Below are 16,617 nucleotides of genomic sequence, written 5' to 3'. Positions count from 1 at the left end.
CATGGCCATCTCCTGTGATATGGAGATTAGGTGATGTGGGAACAATGGACACAGGATGACTCCCTGCCATGACCCTGTAGTAGGGGCTGCTATCTAATTAGCAAGGCTATGGAAGTATCCAGACAGAACGACTCCAGTAAAAAATGGTTCATATCTCGCAAGCCATATTTCCGATAAATATGGCAACCATAAAAATGGTGTCTCCGCATGCGGACGATGCTGGCACACCCTTTTTATGGGAGCAGGACCTGGGGAAATACCCCAGGCGTGATATCAGCCAATGGGGAACTAGTAGACAAGTCATGAGTCCTCTCGTTCCGTAGCTAAATTCATAGCTGTCACAATGAGAGCGTTGGCGTCCGCCTACGACGCTCCCAGGCAAAGTTATGGCCCATATTCCATGTTGGGATATTGTCCATAACTCAAGCCAGGGGTGGAGCAGTGCTCCCTCTGAGGTCACGAAGGTAGGAGGGGACCTGGATTTGCCCAGGTTGATAACCCTACTTCGGCCATTTTCCAGGGTTCTTTCGCTGGGGGTCACGTGTAGGAAACATCTGTGGGAAGGATCCTAGAAACCTGGCCTACAGCGCCCCCCTGTGGCCAGACGCACAAGGTAACTGCTGGAACTGTGTATGCCTGTTTGTAACCCATGCTTTGCTTGTAACTGTACTCTGACATATGTATATTCTGTAGATTCCCTATTGTATATATTGTAGTTTCTAGTGTGCTTTAGGCTGATTAAATTATATAATTAATCTTGGGCTGCTCTGTTATCTCGATCTTGAATCCCACGTCTGTGTGTTCGGCTAATAGTTACCGTAAATCGGTTGGTGGCAGCGAGTTTGTGCCAAGGATTATTGTGGGGAGGCCAGTGAGATTCGGGGAGGTTTTACATATTCCGCCCGCGGAGGTCGGGGGAATATATACCCTACTCTCACCGGGGACCCTTCAATAATCGGCATAAGTAGTATAGCGGCCTCCTTGCTTATCGTCGGGCAATTCCATAATTGGCCTGACTATAAGAGGGGCGCTAGAGAGCGCATCACGTGCTCTGTCTGTCGGTCGGGAGGTATAAAGGAGGGGTGACCCCCCCACTTGTTACACCCCGATTGTGACGTACTGGTAGCCAGCGCGGGGGATTTCTGAGTGACCCCCCCGGTGGTTCGTGACAGAAGGCAATGAAATGTCCTAGTTGAGGTGGAAAGGAGACACCACCTTAGGGAGAAAATCCGGCGTCGGACGGAGAACCACCTTGTCTTGGTGAAAAACCAAAAAGGGTGACTCCGAAGAGAGCGCAGCCAAATCAGAGACTCTCCTGAGAGAGGTTATGGCCACCAGAAAAACCACTTTCTGGGAAAGTCGAAACAAGGGAACCTCCCTAAGAGGCTCAAAGGGGGGTTTCTGTAAGGCCGTGAGGACCAGATTAAGGTCCCATGGATCCAAGGGCCTCCGATAAGGAGGAATGATGTGAGATGCGCCCTGCATGAAGGTGCGCACCTGAGCCAGCCGGGCGATACGCCGCTGGAACAACACTGAAAGAGCCGAGACCTGTCCCTTGAGGGAATTGAGAGACAGTCCTAGCTGCAGACCGGACTGTAAGAAGGACAGGACGGTCGGCAAGGAAAAAGGCCAAGGAGCATGGCCGGACGAACGACACCAGGACAGGAAAATTCTCCAGGTCCTGTGGTAAATCTTGGCCGAAGAAGACTTCCGGGCCTGAGTCATAGTAGAGATGACCTCGGAAGGAATGCCTGAAGCCGTCAGGATCCAGGACTCAAGAGACACGCCGTCAATCTGCGGGCCGCAGAATTCTGGCGGAAAAACGGACCTTGTGAGAGAAGGTCTGGGCGGTCTGGGAGACGCCACGGCACTTCTACGGACAGACGGAGCAGGTCTGGGTACCACGCTCGTCTGGGCCAGTCTGGAGCAATGATTATGACTCGACGACCCTCCATCCTGATCTTGCGCAGTACTCTGGGCAAGAGCGCTAGGGGAGGAAACACGTAGGCCAGACGGAACTGGGACCAATCCTGAACCAGTGCGTCCGCTGCCAAGGCCTGAGGATCGTGGGAACGAGCCACGTACACCGGGACCTTGTTGTTGTGCCGGGAAGCCATGATATCGACTTCGGGAGTGCCCCATTTGCGGCAGATTGACCGAAACACCGTCGGATGCAGGGCCCACTCGCCGCTGTCCACGGATTGACGGCTGAGATAATCTGCCTCCCAGTTTTCTACGCCTGGGATGTGGACTGCGGATATGGTGGACTTTGAGTCCTCCGTCCACTGAAGGATACGTTGGACCTCCAACATTGCCAGGCGGCTGCGAGTCCCGCCCTGGTGATTGATGTAGGCAACCGCTGTCGCGTTGTCTGACTGGACTCGAATGTTCTTGCCCGCCAAGAGGGGGTGAAAAGCTTCGAGAGCTAGGAGCACAGCCCTGATTTCCAGCACATTGATCGAGAGGGCTGACTCGGACGGAGTCCAAGTGCCCTGTGCTCGGTGGTGGAAAAATACTGCTCCCCAGCCGGAGAGACTGGCATCCGTGGTGAGGATCACCCAGGACGGGGTCAGGAAGGAGCGTCCCTGAGACAGAGAGAGGGGCCGAAGCCACCACTGTAGAGAGCTCCTGGTCTGTGGCAACAGAACCACCAGCCTGTGCAAGGAAGAAGTCCGTTTGTCCCAACAGCGGAGAATGTCCAGCTGCAGAGGACGCAAATGGAACTGGGCAAAGGGAACCGCTTCCATTGACGCCACCATCTGACCCAGCACCTGCATGAGGTGCCTGATGGAATGACGGCGGGGCCGTAACAGAGAGCGCACCGCCCCCTGGAGGGACTGCTGTTTGACTAAAGGCAGCCTGACCAGTGCCGGCAGAGTCTCGAATTGCATCCCCAAGTACGTGAGTTTCTTGGGGACGCAGGGCCCAGTCCCTGTGGGGTGGGGGTCCAGTGCTCCGTCCAGCAGGAACCTGCAAAAGGGCTGCGGATGGAAGCCGGTCTCCTGCAAGGCAGTGAGAACCGTGTTGGCTCTAACTTCAAGCCAGAGCCCCTAAGGGATGGTGAAGGAGCGCGGCATGAAGGGCTCCTGCCCTGAAGTCAACCTTAACAGCACCGCCGCCAGGGGGGTGAGAAGGGACATGCCGGGAGTCCAGTGGACCCGCTTTTCTTCCAAATCTTTAGAAAAAATGAAAAATCAAAAGAGGATGTGTGTGTGTGACCTCCTGAACACAAAGCATGAAACTGGTTTGGTCCTGTCATCCAGGGGTGTATATGCTCGGAAGGAGGAGCTACACTTTTTAGTGTAGTACTTTGTGTCCTCCGGAGGCATAAGCTATACACCCATGGTTTGGGTCTCCCATAAGGAACGATAAAGAAACAATAGTTACCTTGTCCTGCTGCAGACCATCAAAATGGCCAGTCCTGGACCCATGGGTGTTAAAAACAAAAGTGAAGTTTGCATTATTCTAAGTTTTGCACCTCCTGGGGTAAACTCCTGTTTTGTACCTTCAGGTGATCGAGTTATCGATGTTGGCTCTGAATGGAGAACCTTCAGCAACGACAAAGCTGCCAAAGATCCATCTCGAGTTGGAGATACCCAGAATCCACTCCTAAGTGGTGGAGACCTGAGTACGATGATCGGAAAGGTATAACTTCTGGAACGTGTCGGCTGCTGGACATCTGCGCGGGGGGCTTATTGGCAGTATAAATTGACCTTTTCCATGGAGTCTTTATTTCTTGCACCCCGGCAGGTTCATTCTATTACTCAAGAAAACTTAGACAATGAAAATTAGAAAGCAAATGATATATGAAAACAGAGCACCCTGTATAGTCTCCTCTCCAAGATACACAAATAATGAGAAATTAAAAAAAGAAAAGGACCTTTCAGATCTTATGTATTTTTGTTGTGTCATAGGGAACGGGTGCAGCAAGTTTCGACGAATTCGGAAATTCCAAATATCAGAACCGTAGGACAATGAGCAGTTCGGACCGCGCCATGATGAACGCGTTTAAGGAAATTACCACTATGGCAGACCGAATAAACCTTCCACGTAATATTATTGTAAGTCACCATCTGGTAATGCCAAGTGTGAACTTTATAAGTGTCTATTCTCTAAAATCTGTCCTTCTTTTTTTGGTTTCCCCCTTTTTTTTTAAAGGATCGGACTAATAATTTATTTAAACAAGTTTATGAACAGAAAAGCCTGAAGGGTAGAAGTAATGACGCCATAGCCTCCGCATGTCTGTATATTGCATGTAGACAAGAAGGGGTACCCCGAACGTTTAAAGGTAAATGCTCCTGTCTGCAGTCCCATTGTAGAACTATGCCGGGAATTCTGTGAAATGTTAATGACTGTAATGAGAATTTATTTTTCTCTTGTAAGAGGTTTATGATGATGATGGTCCAGAATAGGTTGGGAGTTGTCACACACAACCTCCATATAGTCATGAATTACATATTAGAGTGAACGTTTAGCAGTGAGTATTGGCATTTTTTTGTTAGGAAGTACAGAAGACTTGTTAAGGGCAACATGCAGTTCACAGCTTATTATATATTCGTCTCTAAACCTCCTGCAGATTTTGGACCCACATGTAGATCCTGAAGATCTGAGCCCTGAGAACTGCCCCCTCATCTCTCCTCCCACACATAGGTCCTACAGGTCTAGACCCTGAGGTCTGTGTCCTCATCTCCCCTCCCACACATTGTAGATCATGCAGGTCTGAGCCCTGAGAACTGCCACTTCATATCCCCTCCCACATATTTTATAGATCCTGCAGGTCTGGGCCACTTTTTTTTTTTTTTTTCTTCCCCCTGATGAAGCTGGTTGTCACCAAGCTAATGTGAAACGTGCGTTGGGAAATCCAGTCTGTTGGGCTATATCCACACTGACGCTGGTGCTTGTGGATCTCTTGTTGCATTATACTGGTGTATTTTTTTGCCAGGGGCACTTTTGCTCCTTAACATAAGTTCACCCTTATGTGTTTTGATATGCACAGGTACCTTTGGGATACTTCCTGATCATCTATGCACTTTAATTTCTCATACAGACTTATTGCAATACCGTGTTAATGTGAATGGTTTGCATTGGTGTATTTGTTAGCAGGATTTTCTTTTTTTTTTCTCTGCACTTTTTCTGACCATATGTGTTTTTAATCTGCCATAGCACTTTAAATAAAATCAATCTGAGCATTAGTACTCCTTTTCTGTGTGTGTGTGTGTGTGTGTGTGTGTGTGTGTGTGTGTGTGTGGTTTTTTTTTTTTTTTTTGTATTTCAGCACGGAGTATGCTTTCTACCCTTCTATTTGCATAATTGTGTAGGTGGGGGTTTATGCATTTAATCCATATGGATATTATTTACATTGTAGATCCTGCAGGTCTGAGCCCTGATAACTGCCACCTCATCTCCCTTCCCACACATTTTGTAGAGCTTGCAGGTCTGCCCCCTCATCTCCCCTCCCACACATTATAGAGCCTTCAGGTCTAGGCCCTGAGATCTGCCCCCTCATCTCCCCTCCCACACATTATAGAGCCTTCAGGTCTAGGCCCTGAGATCTGCCCCCTCATCTCCCCTCCCAAACATTATAGAGCCTTCAGGTCTGGGCCCTGAGATCTGCCCCCTCATCTCCCTTCCCACACACTTTATGCATCATGCAGGTCTGGGCCCTGAGAACTGCCCCCTCCTTTCCTCTCATACAATAGTACCTTATACAAACCCTACCCCCCACAATCATGCTGGAGATCCTGTGGTCCCGGCCCTGAGGACTCCCCTGATTATTCAAAACACGTTCCTGAAGTGTTGCTTTCACAGAGGCAGGAGACGGTACACCCTGCTTTGTGCCCTCTCTCATGGCATTGCTGAACGCTCCTACCTGCCTGAAGTGAGAACAGAGGAAAGCAATCAGTTAGGGTCTTAGACCCCTTCCTGTAGATACTACAGGTTTGGATTGCAAGAGCCCAAACCCCCCTTTATTTTTGGGGACATGGGCACTTACATTCCAAAGATGAGTATTAAACCTCTGCTTGAAGCTTTTGTCTCAGATTCTGGCATATTTGGTGGGATTCATCCAGATACTGTATTTCATTACGATGGTAGGACACGTGATGTACCCAGTAGTTGGGGCCAGGGCATAGGTATATACTGTGATATCCAAAGGGGTGGCAGCCATCTTTTCCTGCCGGGCTCTTTCCTGGGCACTAGTGACAAACGTCTGTATCCTCGGTGCCGGTGTCACCTGCTGTTCGCCTGTGGCAGAGGCATCCTCCCCTGTGGGCACATCTGATACTGATTATTTGCTGCCATTTAATTAACTTTCTCTTATCGCCTGACTCTGACAACTGATGTTTGCTTTGTAGAAATCTGCGCTGTTTCAAGAATCTCCAAGAAAGAAATTGGCAAATGTTTCAAGCTGATCTTGAAAGCTTTGGAAACAAATGTGGATTTGATTACAACGGGAGACTTTATGTCCAGGTTCTGCTCAAACTTGGGCCTCAGCAAACAAGTGCAGATGGCAGCTACTTGCATTGCACGCAAGGCGGTGGAGCTGGACTTGGTGCCTGGAAGAAGTCCCATATCTGTGGCAGCTGCTGCCATTTACATGGCTTCACAAGCATCTGCTGAGAAGAGAACGCAGAAAGGTTAGTAAAATGCTGCGGAGATGACCATCAGCTGCTCGGAGGGCCTCACTATTAACCTTTTTATATAGATTTTTGCAAAATTGAGAAAAAAAAAACACTGCTCAAGAGGATTTCTGAAGTTTTATTTTCACAAACAGACATCACTAGGGAAAAATGGAGGACGAGTCATAGCAGTGAATCGGTGAGACTCTCCTACAATCCATAAACCACAAGTTACGTGGAGAAACACAATGGAAATATCAGGATTTTAGTTTGTTCTGACTCTGCCGTATAATGAGCGCTTTGCATCTCAGCAGTTATAATACTAGTAGCCACTGGAGGGCGCTGCTGCAGCAGGATTTTTAGCATTCGAGGTCCTGTCCTCTAGTGACCAGATTTTTTAGTTTTATCCCTGCTGTTGCTCTGAGCGTTTCAGTGTTTTTGATAAATGATTTAAAAAATATAATGTAACTGTTCTAGAAATAATGGCTTTTTTTCTTGTTGCACCCAATATGCTAATTAGTTTTTTTGCCTAAAGACAAGTCCCCGGACACTCCTGTGAGCCACACCCCCTTGTAAGAGCATACAAATTATCACTAGATAAAAAAAAAGCCTTCATCACTGTAACTGGTACATTTTTTTTTTTAATAAATCTGATGGGGAATAGCTGGAATAAAGCAAAAACGGTCCATTTTTATTTGTGGTCCCTAATTCTGGGGAGTTTATGGGGCTTCGAGAAATGCTTAAGATTTATAGTAAAAAAAAAAAAAAAAAAAAAAAAAATTATGTACACAAATTTTGATAAACCCCAAATTCCCATTTGGTGCGGTTTTTGACTCATTCTGGTTGGGGAATATAATTGAGTTGGGGTTATGATGCTATAAAAGCATGTCCAGTAGCATTCAATAATATAATGGTTCATTGGCATTGCATTACTGCTATAAGAATATTAGAGAGAGGAGAAAAATACATAGCTAATATGAAAAATGAGTAAAAAGACACAGGCACTGCATTACTGCTTTGGGAATATTGACAAAAAGAGATTTTTAGCTTATGTATTGGCCAATCCATGTGAGCCCAATAACCTCGACAAGGTGATCTCATATCGGGAAACTAACTGTAAATGCCTCTATGTGCGATTAAAAATCTGTGTATGTCAGCAGAAAGGTCCCTGGCTTCCAATGCCAATGTATCCTTATATTGATTGCCACCGGATATGCTTTTGTAGTTATGTTGTTTTTCGGTTGGCGCCTGTACACATTTGTGGAAGCTGCTGGTCGTTTTTTGATATGGTTATAGTGCTGACACTTTAAAAAAAAACAAAAAAAAAAAAACAAACTACCCCCTCATTAAATGTGTGGGTGTGGGTGTGTGATCTGGCCAGATCTCTCCCGTCTTTGGCTTATATGGCTATGTACACTTGTAACCAAATGCTAAACTGTGGTCAGTTTCATTTAATATTGGTCTCGGCCACTGCCATATTTGCACCCAATCTCCAGAAAAAGGGAACTAGTTGGTCTCCCTGCACATTGTAGTTGTGATGGGGGTGAATTCCACATTGACGAAGCTATCATATGGTGGCCGGTTTCATTAAGCGCCAGCTGTAGGATTCAACCCTTTTTATAGGATATTTGCACCTAGTGGTTTTCTTACACGAGCCGCTTTGGATCTCATGGCCTCTAAGTACATTGGGCCTTTACTCTGTGTGTTCTGTGTAAATACAAAAACACATGATCCTTTGAAAATAGACATGGATTTGAAGATTTTTCACTTCAATAGTTTTAAAAACCCATAGTATAAATATAACCTCTTACTTATAATGCATGAAAATAGCATTGGTCATTGAATCCACCAGCAACATTTTGCTTTGTACTTTGTAGTGCCCATAATGCAGCCCTTGTTCCGCAATTTCAATTTCACCCAAACATAAAGTCTGCACAAATCTAATGGAAAGTACAGGCCAAAATACAACCATGTGCCGGTGACACGACTCTGCGTCGGCTGAGAAGCGCTCCAGCAAGCCTCGTGCCGGTTTGCACACTGAAAGGAAGTGCAGACTTTGCGCTGCAGATGTAGGAAGGAGTTCAGGCGACCAAACATCTGCATTCTGACATCTTTTTCGGCCCAGACATGCACATCTGAGCTGGAGTGTGTTCTCAATGAGGGAGAAGAATAAGCTGCCGCTAGTTGACTCTTGCAGAAGGTTATCTTGAAATCCAAAATACATGATTCTTTGCCTTTCTTTGGAAAGTTTAGGTCAGTTTGTTTTGTGGAGTAACAAAACAAAATAAAAAAAAGTTTTTCTGTCTGGATATAGAACCCATACCAAATCGTTGCACAATTAGGCTATGTACGCATGCTGCGTTTTTGCCGTGTTTTTCAGGTGCATTTTTGCTTTAAAAACTGCATGAATTTCCTTCCCCAGCAAAGTCTGAGACTTTATTTTTGCTGTCCGCATAGAGCAGTTTTTTTAGCTGCGTTTTTGTGGTGACCACAAAGATGCAACATATCAATTATTTTTGTGTTTTTTTTCTGCGTTTTTCACCAATTGAATGGAGAAAAACGCTACATCTTTGTGGTCACAAAAACTAACCAAACCACAAGAATTCTGTTTGGTTCCCCTAAATTATTAATAAGTATTTCAGGCACAAAGAACTATGAGCTTCACATTTTTGGATTAATTATCTCTTTCTTTGGCGCTCCATTGGGAGACCCAGACAATTGGGTGTATAGCTACTGCCTCCGGAGGCCACACAAAGCATTACACTTAAAAGTGTAAGGCCCCTCCCCTTCTGCCTATACACCCCCCGTGGGATCACGGGCTCATCAGTTTTCATGCTTTGTGCGAAGGAGGCTGACATCCACGCATAGCTCCACTGTTTAGTCAGCAGCAGCTGCTGACTATGTCGGATGGAAGAAAAGAGGGCCCATACTAGGGCCCCCAGCATGCTCCCTTCTCACCCCACTTTTGTCGGCGGTGTTTGTTAAGGTTGAGGTACCCATTGCGGGTACGGAGGCTGGAGCCCACATGCTGCTTTCCTTCCCCATCCCCTTAGGGCTCTGGGTGAAGTGGGATCTTATCGGTCTCCAGGCACGGAGGCCGTGCTCCATCCACAGCCCCTGGGACGCTGCTGGACATGGAGCTGAGTATCTTCAGGGACATGGCCCTGCTACGATTGAGGTACTCTGTGTCCCCATAAAGGGGACCGCGCACAGACACACGGCAGCACTGCTGGGTGTGTTAGTGCGCCAGGGACGGCGGCGCTGCCCGCACTGGTGCCATCGCACACTACAGCGTAGCTGGGTGTGTTAGAGTATTGGGGGACTGCCGCGCTAACCACCGCTGCCATTTTTATCAGGCGCGGCTGGGACTTGTGGTGCGCCGGGGACTTCCGCGCCGACCAGGGCTTATATGCCGGGCCGCGCTTCTCACTCGAGTCCCCGGCTTTTGCGGCCTAGTCTCACTTCGTTACCGCCCACAGGCCTGCCAGTCAGGGTAAGGGCGTGACGCTGCACAGCACGGCAGCGCTGAGAGCTGGAGCATGCTTTGCATACTCCACCCCTCTCACTGTACACAGTGTGAAACCGGATTCCCGCACTTTCTGGGGCACGCCCACGGCCTCCTCCTCTACACAGGACGCCGGCAGCCATTCATGTCAGTTTTTTCTGTGGCTGAGAAAAGAGACAAGTTTGGGAAGACCCTGGCAGGGATTCTGGTGGTCACACAACCGCTGTGAGCGGGCGGTAAGCAGCACCTGTGGTGCTGACCCCACTAGTGCCGAAATGCACATATAGATATATGCTTGTACGCTATACATTGCACTGTTCGGTCGCACTTTTGTATTTTGGCTATATACCCTCCTTGATTGTTCGGGGGAGTTAACAGCATATCGTCTGTGAAAAACAAGGGTGCAGAAGCACAGGTTTTCTTTGCAGCCTGTACAGCATGTACGGCTATACTGCCGGCAGGTTCCACGGACCCCAATTGTATACAATGCACGGCCCTTGTGGAACTTACTCAGCCGGAGTCTCTGCTAATGGTCCAGGTGATGGGGACGGAGTTTGCAGTATTTACTTCAGACTTCTGAGACTATGGCTATGATACTAGAAGCCTTGCAGTCTGGCTATGATACTAGAAGCCTTGCAGTCCAGACCGTCTCTCAGACCATGGGCACTGTTGTTTCATTGCCCCTGGTCCCCCCCCCCCCCCCCAGTTGGTACAACAAGGTGCTCCTGGAGTGTCTCAGGGATCCCAGGGTGAGGGGTCTGACTCGGACCGCAGTCCCAGACCCCCTAAGCGACCTCGCTGGGAGCATCCCTCGACATCACCGCATCATTCAGGGTCTCAGCATGGGGACTCTCTCTATGATGAGGCGGAGGTATCTGATCAGGATTCTGATCCTGAGAACGTTCTCTACCTGGACTCACCTGATTGTGATACCGTAATGAACGATCTTACGGCGTCCATCAATCAAATGTTGGTTATTTCTCCCTCAGCTCCTACGCCTGAGGAGTCAGCTTCTCAGCAGGAGAAGTTCCATTTCAGGTTCCCCAAGCGTACATTGAGTACGTTTCTGGATCACTCTGACTTCAGGGAGGCAGTCCAGAACAACCAGGCTTGTCAAGATATCGTTTTTTTCCAAACGCCTTAAGGATACACGTTATCTCTTCCCTTTTGGTCAAGGGCTGGGTTCAGTGTTCCAATGTGGACCGCCTATCTCCAGCGGCTAAATCCTTAGTTGCAGTGGAAGATATGGCTTCACTCAAAGATGCCACTGACAGACAGATGGTGCTCTGGTTCAGATCCATCTATGAAGCTATTGCCGTGTCTTTTGCTCCGGCCTTCGCAGCCGTCTTGGCGCTCCAAGCGGTCTCAGCGGCTCAAGCGCAAATTGAGGCAGTCACACGTATGTCTCCGTCGCAGGCTGCGTCTTTGACATCTCAAACGTCAGCGTTTGCGTCATACGCCATCAATGCTGTCCTGGACTCGGCGAGCCGGAAGGCGGTTGCGTCCGACAATTCAGTGGTAATACGCAGAGCCTTGTGGTTGCGAGAAGGGAAGGCAGATTCTGCTTCCAAAAAGTGCCTAACCTTGCCAATCTCTGGTTACCGCTTGTTTGGTGAGCAACTGGATGAAATCATCAAACAATCAAAAGGAAAAGGATACATCCTTTTCCTCAGGCTAAACCAATCATACCCCAACAGAGGAGGGGACAGTCGAGGTTTCGGTCCTTGCGGGGCGCGGGCAGGTCCAATTCTCCTCGTCCAAAAGGCCTCAGAAGGATCAGAGGAATGCCGATTCACGGCCTAAATCACGGTTACAGGAGAGAGTTCTCCTCTCGTCCTCCGACTCGATTCTTCAGAACATCTCCGCCTCCCAAGAGAGCCGAGGCTCTCAGGCAGGCGGTGTGCACTCTGAAGGCAGAAGGAGTGGTGGTCCCGGTTCCTTGTCAGCAACAGGGTCACGGTTTTTACTCCAACTTGTTTGTGGTCCCAAAAAATGGCGGGTCTTTCCGTCAGGGCAACAGACACGTCAAAACCAGGCGGTTCCGGAGGAATCCCTCCGCTCCGTCATCGTCTCAATGTCCCAAGGAGATTCCTTGCATCGATCGATATCAAGGAGGCTTATCTCCACGTGCCGATCGCTCCAGAGCATCAGCGCTTCCTGCAGTTTAACATAGGAGACGAACACCTTCAGTTCGTGGCACTGCCTTTAGGCCTGGCGACAGTCCCGCGGGTTTTCTCCAAGGTCATGGCAACAGTAGTAGCGGTCCTCCACTCTCAGGGACACTCGGTGATTCCTTACCTGGACGTTCTGCTTGTCAAGGCACCCTCTCAAGGGGCATGCCAACACAGCCTCAACGCTACTCTACAGATTCTCCAGAGCTTCGGGTGGATCATCAATTTTCCAAAGTCAAATCTGACACCGGCACAATCGCTGACATATCTGGGCATGGAATTTCATACCCTATCGGCGATGGTGATACTTCCGCTGGACAAACAGCGGTCACTGCAGCAGGGTTGCACAATGTGACATCCTTAGCAAACGGGACAGGAAGTCGGCGTTTCTCGACAGAAACGTCTCCCTCCCTCAGGCAGCCAAAGATTCTCTTCGGTGATGGCTTCCTCCCACTTCATTGTCGAAGGGGAAATCCTTCCTACCCCCATCCTGGGCGGTGGTCACGACGGACGCGAGTCTGTCAGGGTGGGGAGCAGTTTTTTCTCCACCACAGTGCTCAGGGTACGTGGACTCAGCAAGAGTCCTCCCTTCAGATCAATGTTCTGGAGGTCAGGGCAGTGTGTCTGGCCCTAAAAGCTTTCCAGCAGTGGCTGGAAGGCAAGCAGATCCGAATTCAGTCGGACAACTCTACAGCGGTGGCTTACATCAATCACCAAGGAGGAACACGCAGTCGGCAAGCCTTCCTGGAAGTCCGGCGGATTTTAATGTAGGTGGAAGCCACGGCCTCCACCATATCCGCAGTCCACACCCCGGGCGTAGAAAACTGGGAAGCAGACTTCTCAGTCGCCAGGGCATGGACGCAGGGGAATGGTCCCTTCACCCGGATGTGTTTCAGGAGATCTGTTGCCGCTGGGGGATGCCGGACGTCGACCTAATGGCGTCTCAGCACATCAACAAGGTCCCGGCATTCATGGTACGGTCTCACGATCACAGAGCTCTGGCGGCAGACGCCTTCGTTCAGGATTGGTCGCAGTTTTCAACTCCCTTATGCGTTCCCACCTCTGGCACTGTTGCCCAGAGTGTTACGCAAGATCAGGTCCGACTGCCGCCGCGCCATCCTCGTCGCTCCAGAATGGCCAACGAGGTCGTGGTACCCGGATCTGTGGCATCTCACGGTAGGCCAACCGTGGGCACTATCAGACCGACCAGACTTGCTGTCTCAAGGTTCGTTTTTTCCATCTGATTTCTGCGACCCTCAACCTGATGGTGTGGCCATTGAGTCCTGGATCCTAGCATCTGCAGGGTTATCTCAAGAAGTCATCATCACTATGAGACAGGCCAGAAAACACACATCTGCCAAGATCTACCACAGAACGTGGAAGATATTCTTATCTTGGTGCTCTGCTCAGGGAGTTTCTCCCTGGCCAATTGCCTTGCCTACTTTCTTTCCTTCCTGCAATCCGGTTTGGAAAAAGGTTGTCGCTCGGCTCCCTTAAGAGACAAATCTCAGCGCTCTCTGTATTTTCTTCAGAAGCGCCTAGCAAGACTTCCTCAGGTACGCACGTTCCTGCAGGGGGTTTGCCGCTTAGTCCTTCCTTACAAACGACTGTTAGAACCCTGTGATTTGAACAGGGTGCTGATGGTTTTTAAGAAACCACCATTTGAGCCTATGAGGGATTTTTCTCTCTCACGCCTTTCGCAGAAAGTGGTTTTCCTAGGACCAGTCACTTCACTTCGGAGAGTGTCTGTCGGGGCAGCATTGTCGTGCAAAGTCCCCTTCCCGGTGTCTCACCAGGTCAAGGGGTTCTGCGTCCGGTTCCGGAATCTCTCCCTAAGGTGGTATCCCCCCCTTTCATCTCAATCAGGGTATCCTCGTACCCTCTGTTTCTCTTCATCCAGTTCACCAATGTGAAAAGGATTTGCACTTGATTAGATCTGGTGAGAGCACTCAGACTCTACATCGATCGTACGGCGTCCCTGCGCTGCTCGGAAGCACTCTTTGTCCTTGTCGCTAGCCAGCGTAAAGGGTCGCAGGCTTCCAAATCAAGACTGGCTCGGTGGTTCAAGGAACCAATTCTCGAGCTTATCGTTCTGCTGGGCTTACGGTTCCCTCAGGGCTGAAGGTCCATTCTACCAGAGCGGTGGATGCGTCCTGGGCTTGAGGCACCAGGCTACGGCTCAGCTTGTGTGTCAGGCGGCTACCTGGTCCAGCCTCCACACTTTCACGAAACACTGTCAGGTGCATACCTATGCTTCGGCGGATGCCAGCATAGGCAGACGAGTCCTTCAGGCGGCGGTTGCCCACCTGTAGAAAGGGGCCGTTTTTACGGCTCTATTACGAGGTATTATTTTACCCACCCAGGGATTGCTTTTGGACATCCCAATTGTCTGGGTCTCCCAATAGAGCGACAAAGAAGAAGGGAATTTTGTTTACTTACCGTAAATTCCTTTTCTTCTAGCTCTAATTGGGAGACCCAGCACCCGCCCCTGTTTTTTTGTATACACATGTTGTTCATGTTGAATGGTTTCAGTTCTCCGATATTCCTTCGGATTGAATTTGCTTAAACCAGTTTATTGGCTTTCCTCCTTCTTGCTTTTGCACTAAAACTGATGAGCCCGTGATCCCACGGGGGGTGTATAGGCAGAAGGGGAGGGGCCTTACACTTTTTAAAGTGTAATACTTTGTGTGGCCTCCGGAGGCAGTAGCTATACACCCAATTGTCTGGGTCTCCCAATTAGAGCTAGAAGAAAAGGAATTTACGGTAAGTAAACAAAATTCCCTTCACTTTGGATGCAAATGAAGCATGCTGTCTAAAATGCTGCAAGCACTGATCATGGGCATGCACCTTTACACTTTTTTTTTGTATCGACTCACCTTACCAAATGTTTCCTTCTTTTTCACAGAAATCGGTGACATCGCAGGAGTAGCTGATGTAACCATCCGACAGTCCTACAGACTCATCTACCCGCGAGCTCCGGACCTGTTCCCCGTGGACTTCAAGTTTGACACGCCTGTCGACAAGTTGCCACAGTTATAATGAAGCCCCCAAAGCGATTCTGGAATAGTCGACCCCCTTTTTTTGATCACTGTTTTATTTCAAGTTGATGCAGAGACGTCAAGTAAAATTGGTGCAAATCTGCAGCAAGTCTAATAAAACATTCCAAGCATTTTCTATGTGTATATATCATAGCAGGTTACATATTTAAGGTTTGAAGAATGGCGTGATGCTTTGTTTTGCAAACATTGTATACGGACTGCTAATAAATGCTTTCTAGAAATTCTTCCTCTTCCTCCTTTTAAGAAAGACTCACAACTGCAGATTCCACAAGTGATGGACTGGGCGGCTCATGGGGACATCTGACTCCGATTTTTGATTTAAGCCTTCTTACTGTAATTGTAACACTGGACCGATCGTTAAGATTAATGAAATTTTCTATTTTAACGTATCTTTTTGTAATTGAATGACTATTGTAACTTTTTTTGGACCATTTTTCCTTAGTAATTTTCAACAGCTAATGGTCACTCATAGCGCAACATTCTCAAGATGGTAACAATAAGGCCATGAAACTGATTTATCTCAAACAATTATTCTTTAATGGGTAAAACTGTGCAAGGATCTGTGAAAACAATTGAACTGTTTTAAAAATTCACACTATTCTTGAGAATAAAGTATTTTTATTTCTATTGTATACTGTTTGTTACCTAGAAACATTTCTGCCACTAGGAAGAGACTGAATGCAATGGGAGAATAAATCTGTGTTCCTCAAGAATACGACCCAGGTTCAACTGTAATGTAGATCTCCACCGGTAGACCCACACCTAAAGTTTTTTTTTTTTTTTTTTTTTTTAACCAATATGTATGTGCAAAATGAGGCCTTCAGAATATTTGTATTTGAACTGGAAGAGTGGTGTGATGGTCTTTGTACCGTCATGGCCGTCACAAATAGTCTTTTCACAAAGTTGGTTGCCTTAGATCTTCGATATTTCTATGTTTACTGAAGTACAATTATGAGCATTTCATAAGTTTTTAAACTTTTTTTTTTTTTTTTTTTTTTTTTACATACAGTATCTGTAATGGTAAGACTTAATATCTACAGTGCTGACACTTATTTTTCAAGACTTATGCATTTCTCTGTGGCAGCTGGATATCTGGATTTGGCCTTGAGGCAGACAAATGGCAACTCATTCTTGTGTAATCGGTGCTTGGCATTTTTCTTCACCTGAGGATTGACCTCAGGTTCTCAATGGAATTGGGATCTGTTGAGGTTTTTGGACCATGGACCAAAAAGTTCAGTGTTGTCACCTACCCACTTGCCACTATT

General features: G+C 48.0%; 1 protein-coding gene across 1 annotated transcript in view; it reads left to right on the top strand.

Annotated features, from left to right (window-relative positions):
- GTF2B (general transcription factor IIB) overlaps positions 1 to 15,984 on the top strand; it is a 39,568-nt gene extending 23,584 nt beyond the window's left edge. The window contains exons 3-7 of the mRNA XM_075321018.1: positions 3,512 to 3,645; positions 3,915 to 4,061; positions 4,159 to 4,288; positions 6,354 to 6,635; positions 15,199 to 15,984. Coding sequence (XP_075177133.1) covers positions 3,512 to 3,645; positions 3,915 to 4,061; positions 4,159 to 4,288; positions 6,354 to 6,635; positions 15,199 to 15,332 — 827 coding nt within the window. The 3' untranslated portion in view covers positions 15,333 to 15,984. The remainder of the gene's footprint in view (positions 1 to 3,511; positions 3,646 to 3,914; positions 4,062 to 4,158; positions 4,289 to 6,353; positions 6,636 to 15,198) is intronic.
- The last annotated feature ends 633 nt before the right edge of the window (positions 15,985 to 16,617 follow it).

The sequence above is a fragment of the Anomaloglossus baeobatrachus genome, chromosome 8 (assembly GCF_048569485.1).
Source record: "Anomaloglossus baeobatrachus isolate aAnoBae1 chromosome 8, aAnoBae1.hap1, whole genome shotgun sequence".
NCBI lineage: Eukaryota > Metazoa > Chordata > Amphibia > Anura > Aromobatidae > Anomaloglossus > Anomaloglossus baeobatrachus.
Note: the sequence above shows the minus strand (reverse complement) of the source record. Positions and strands in the feature narration are given on the sequence as shown.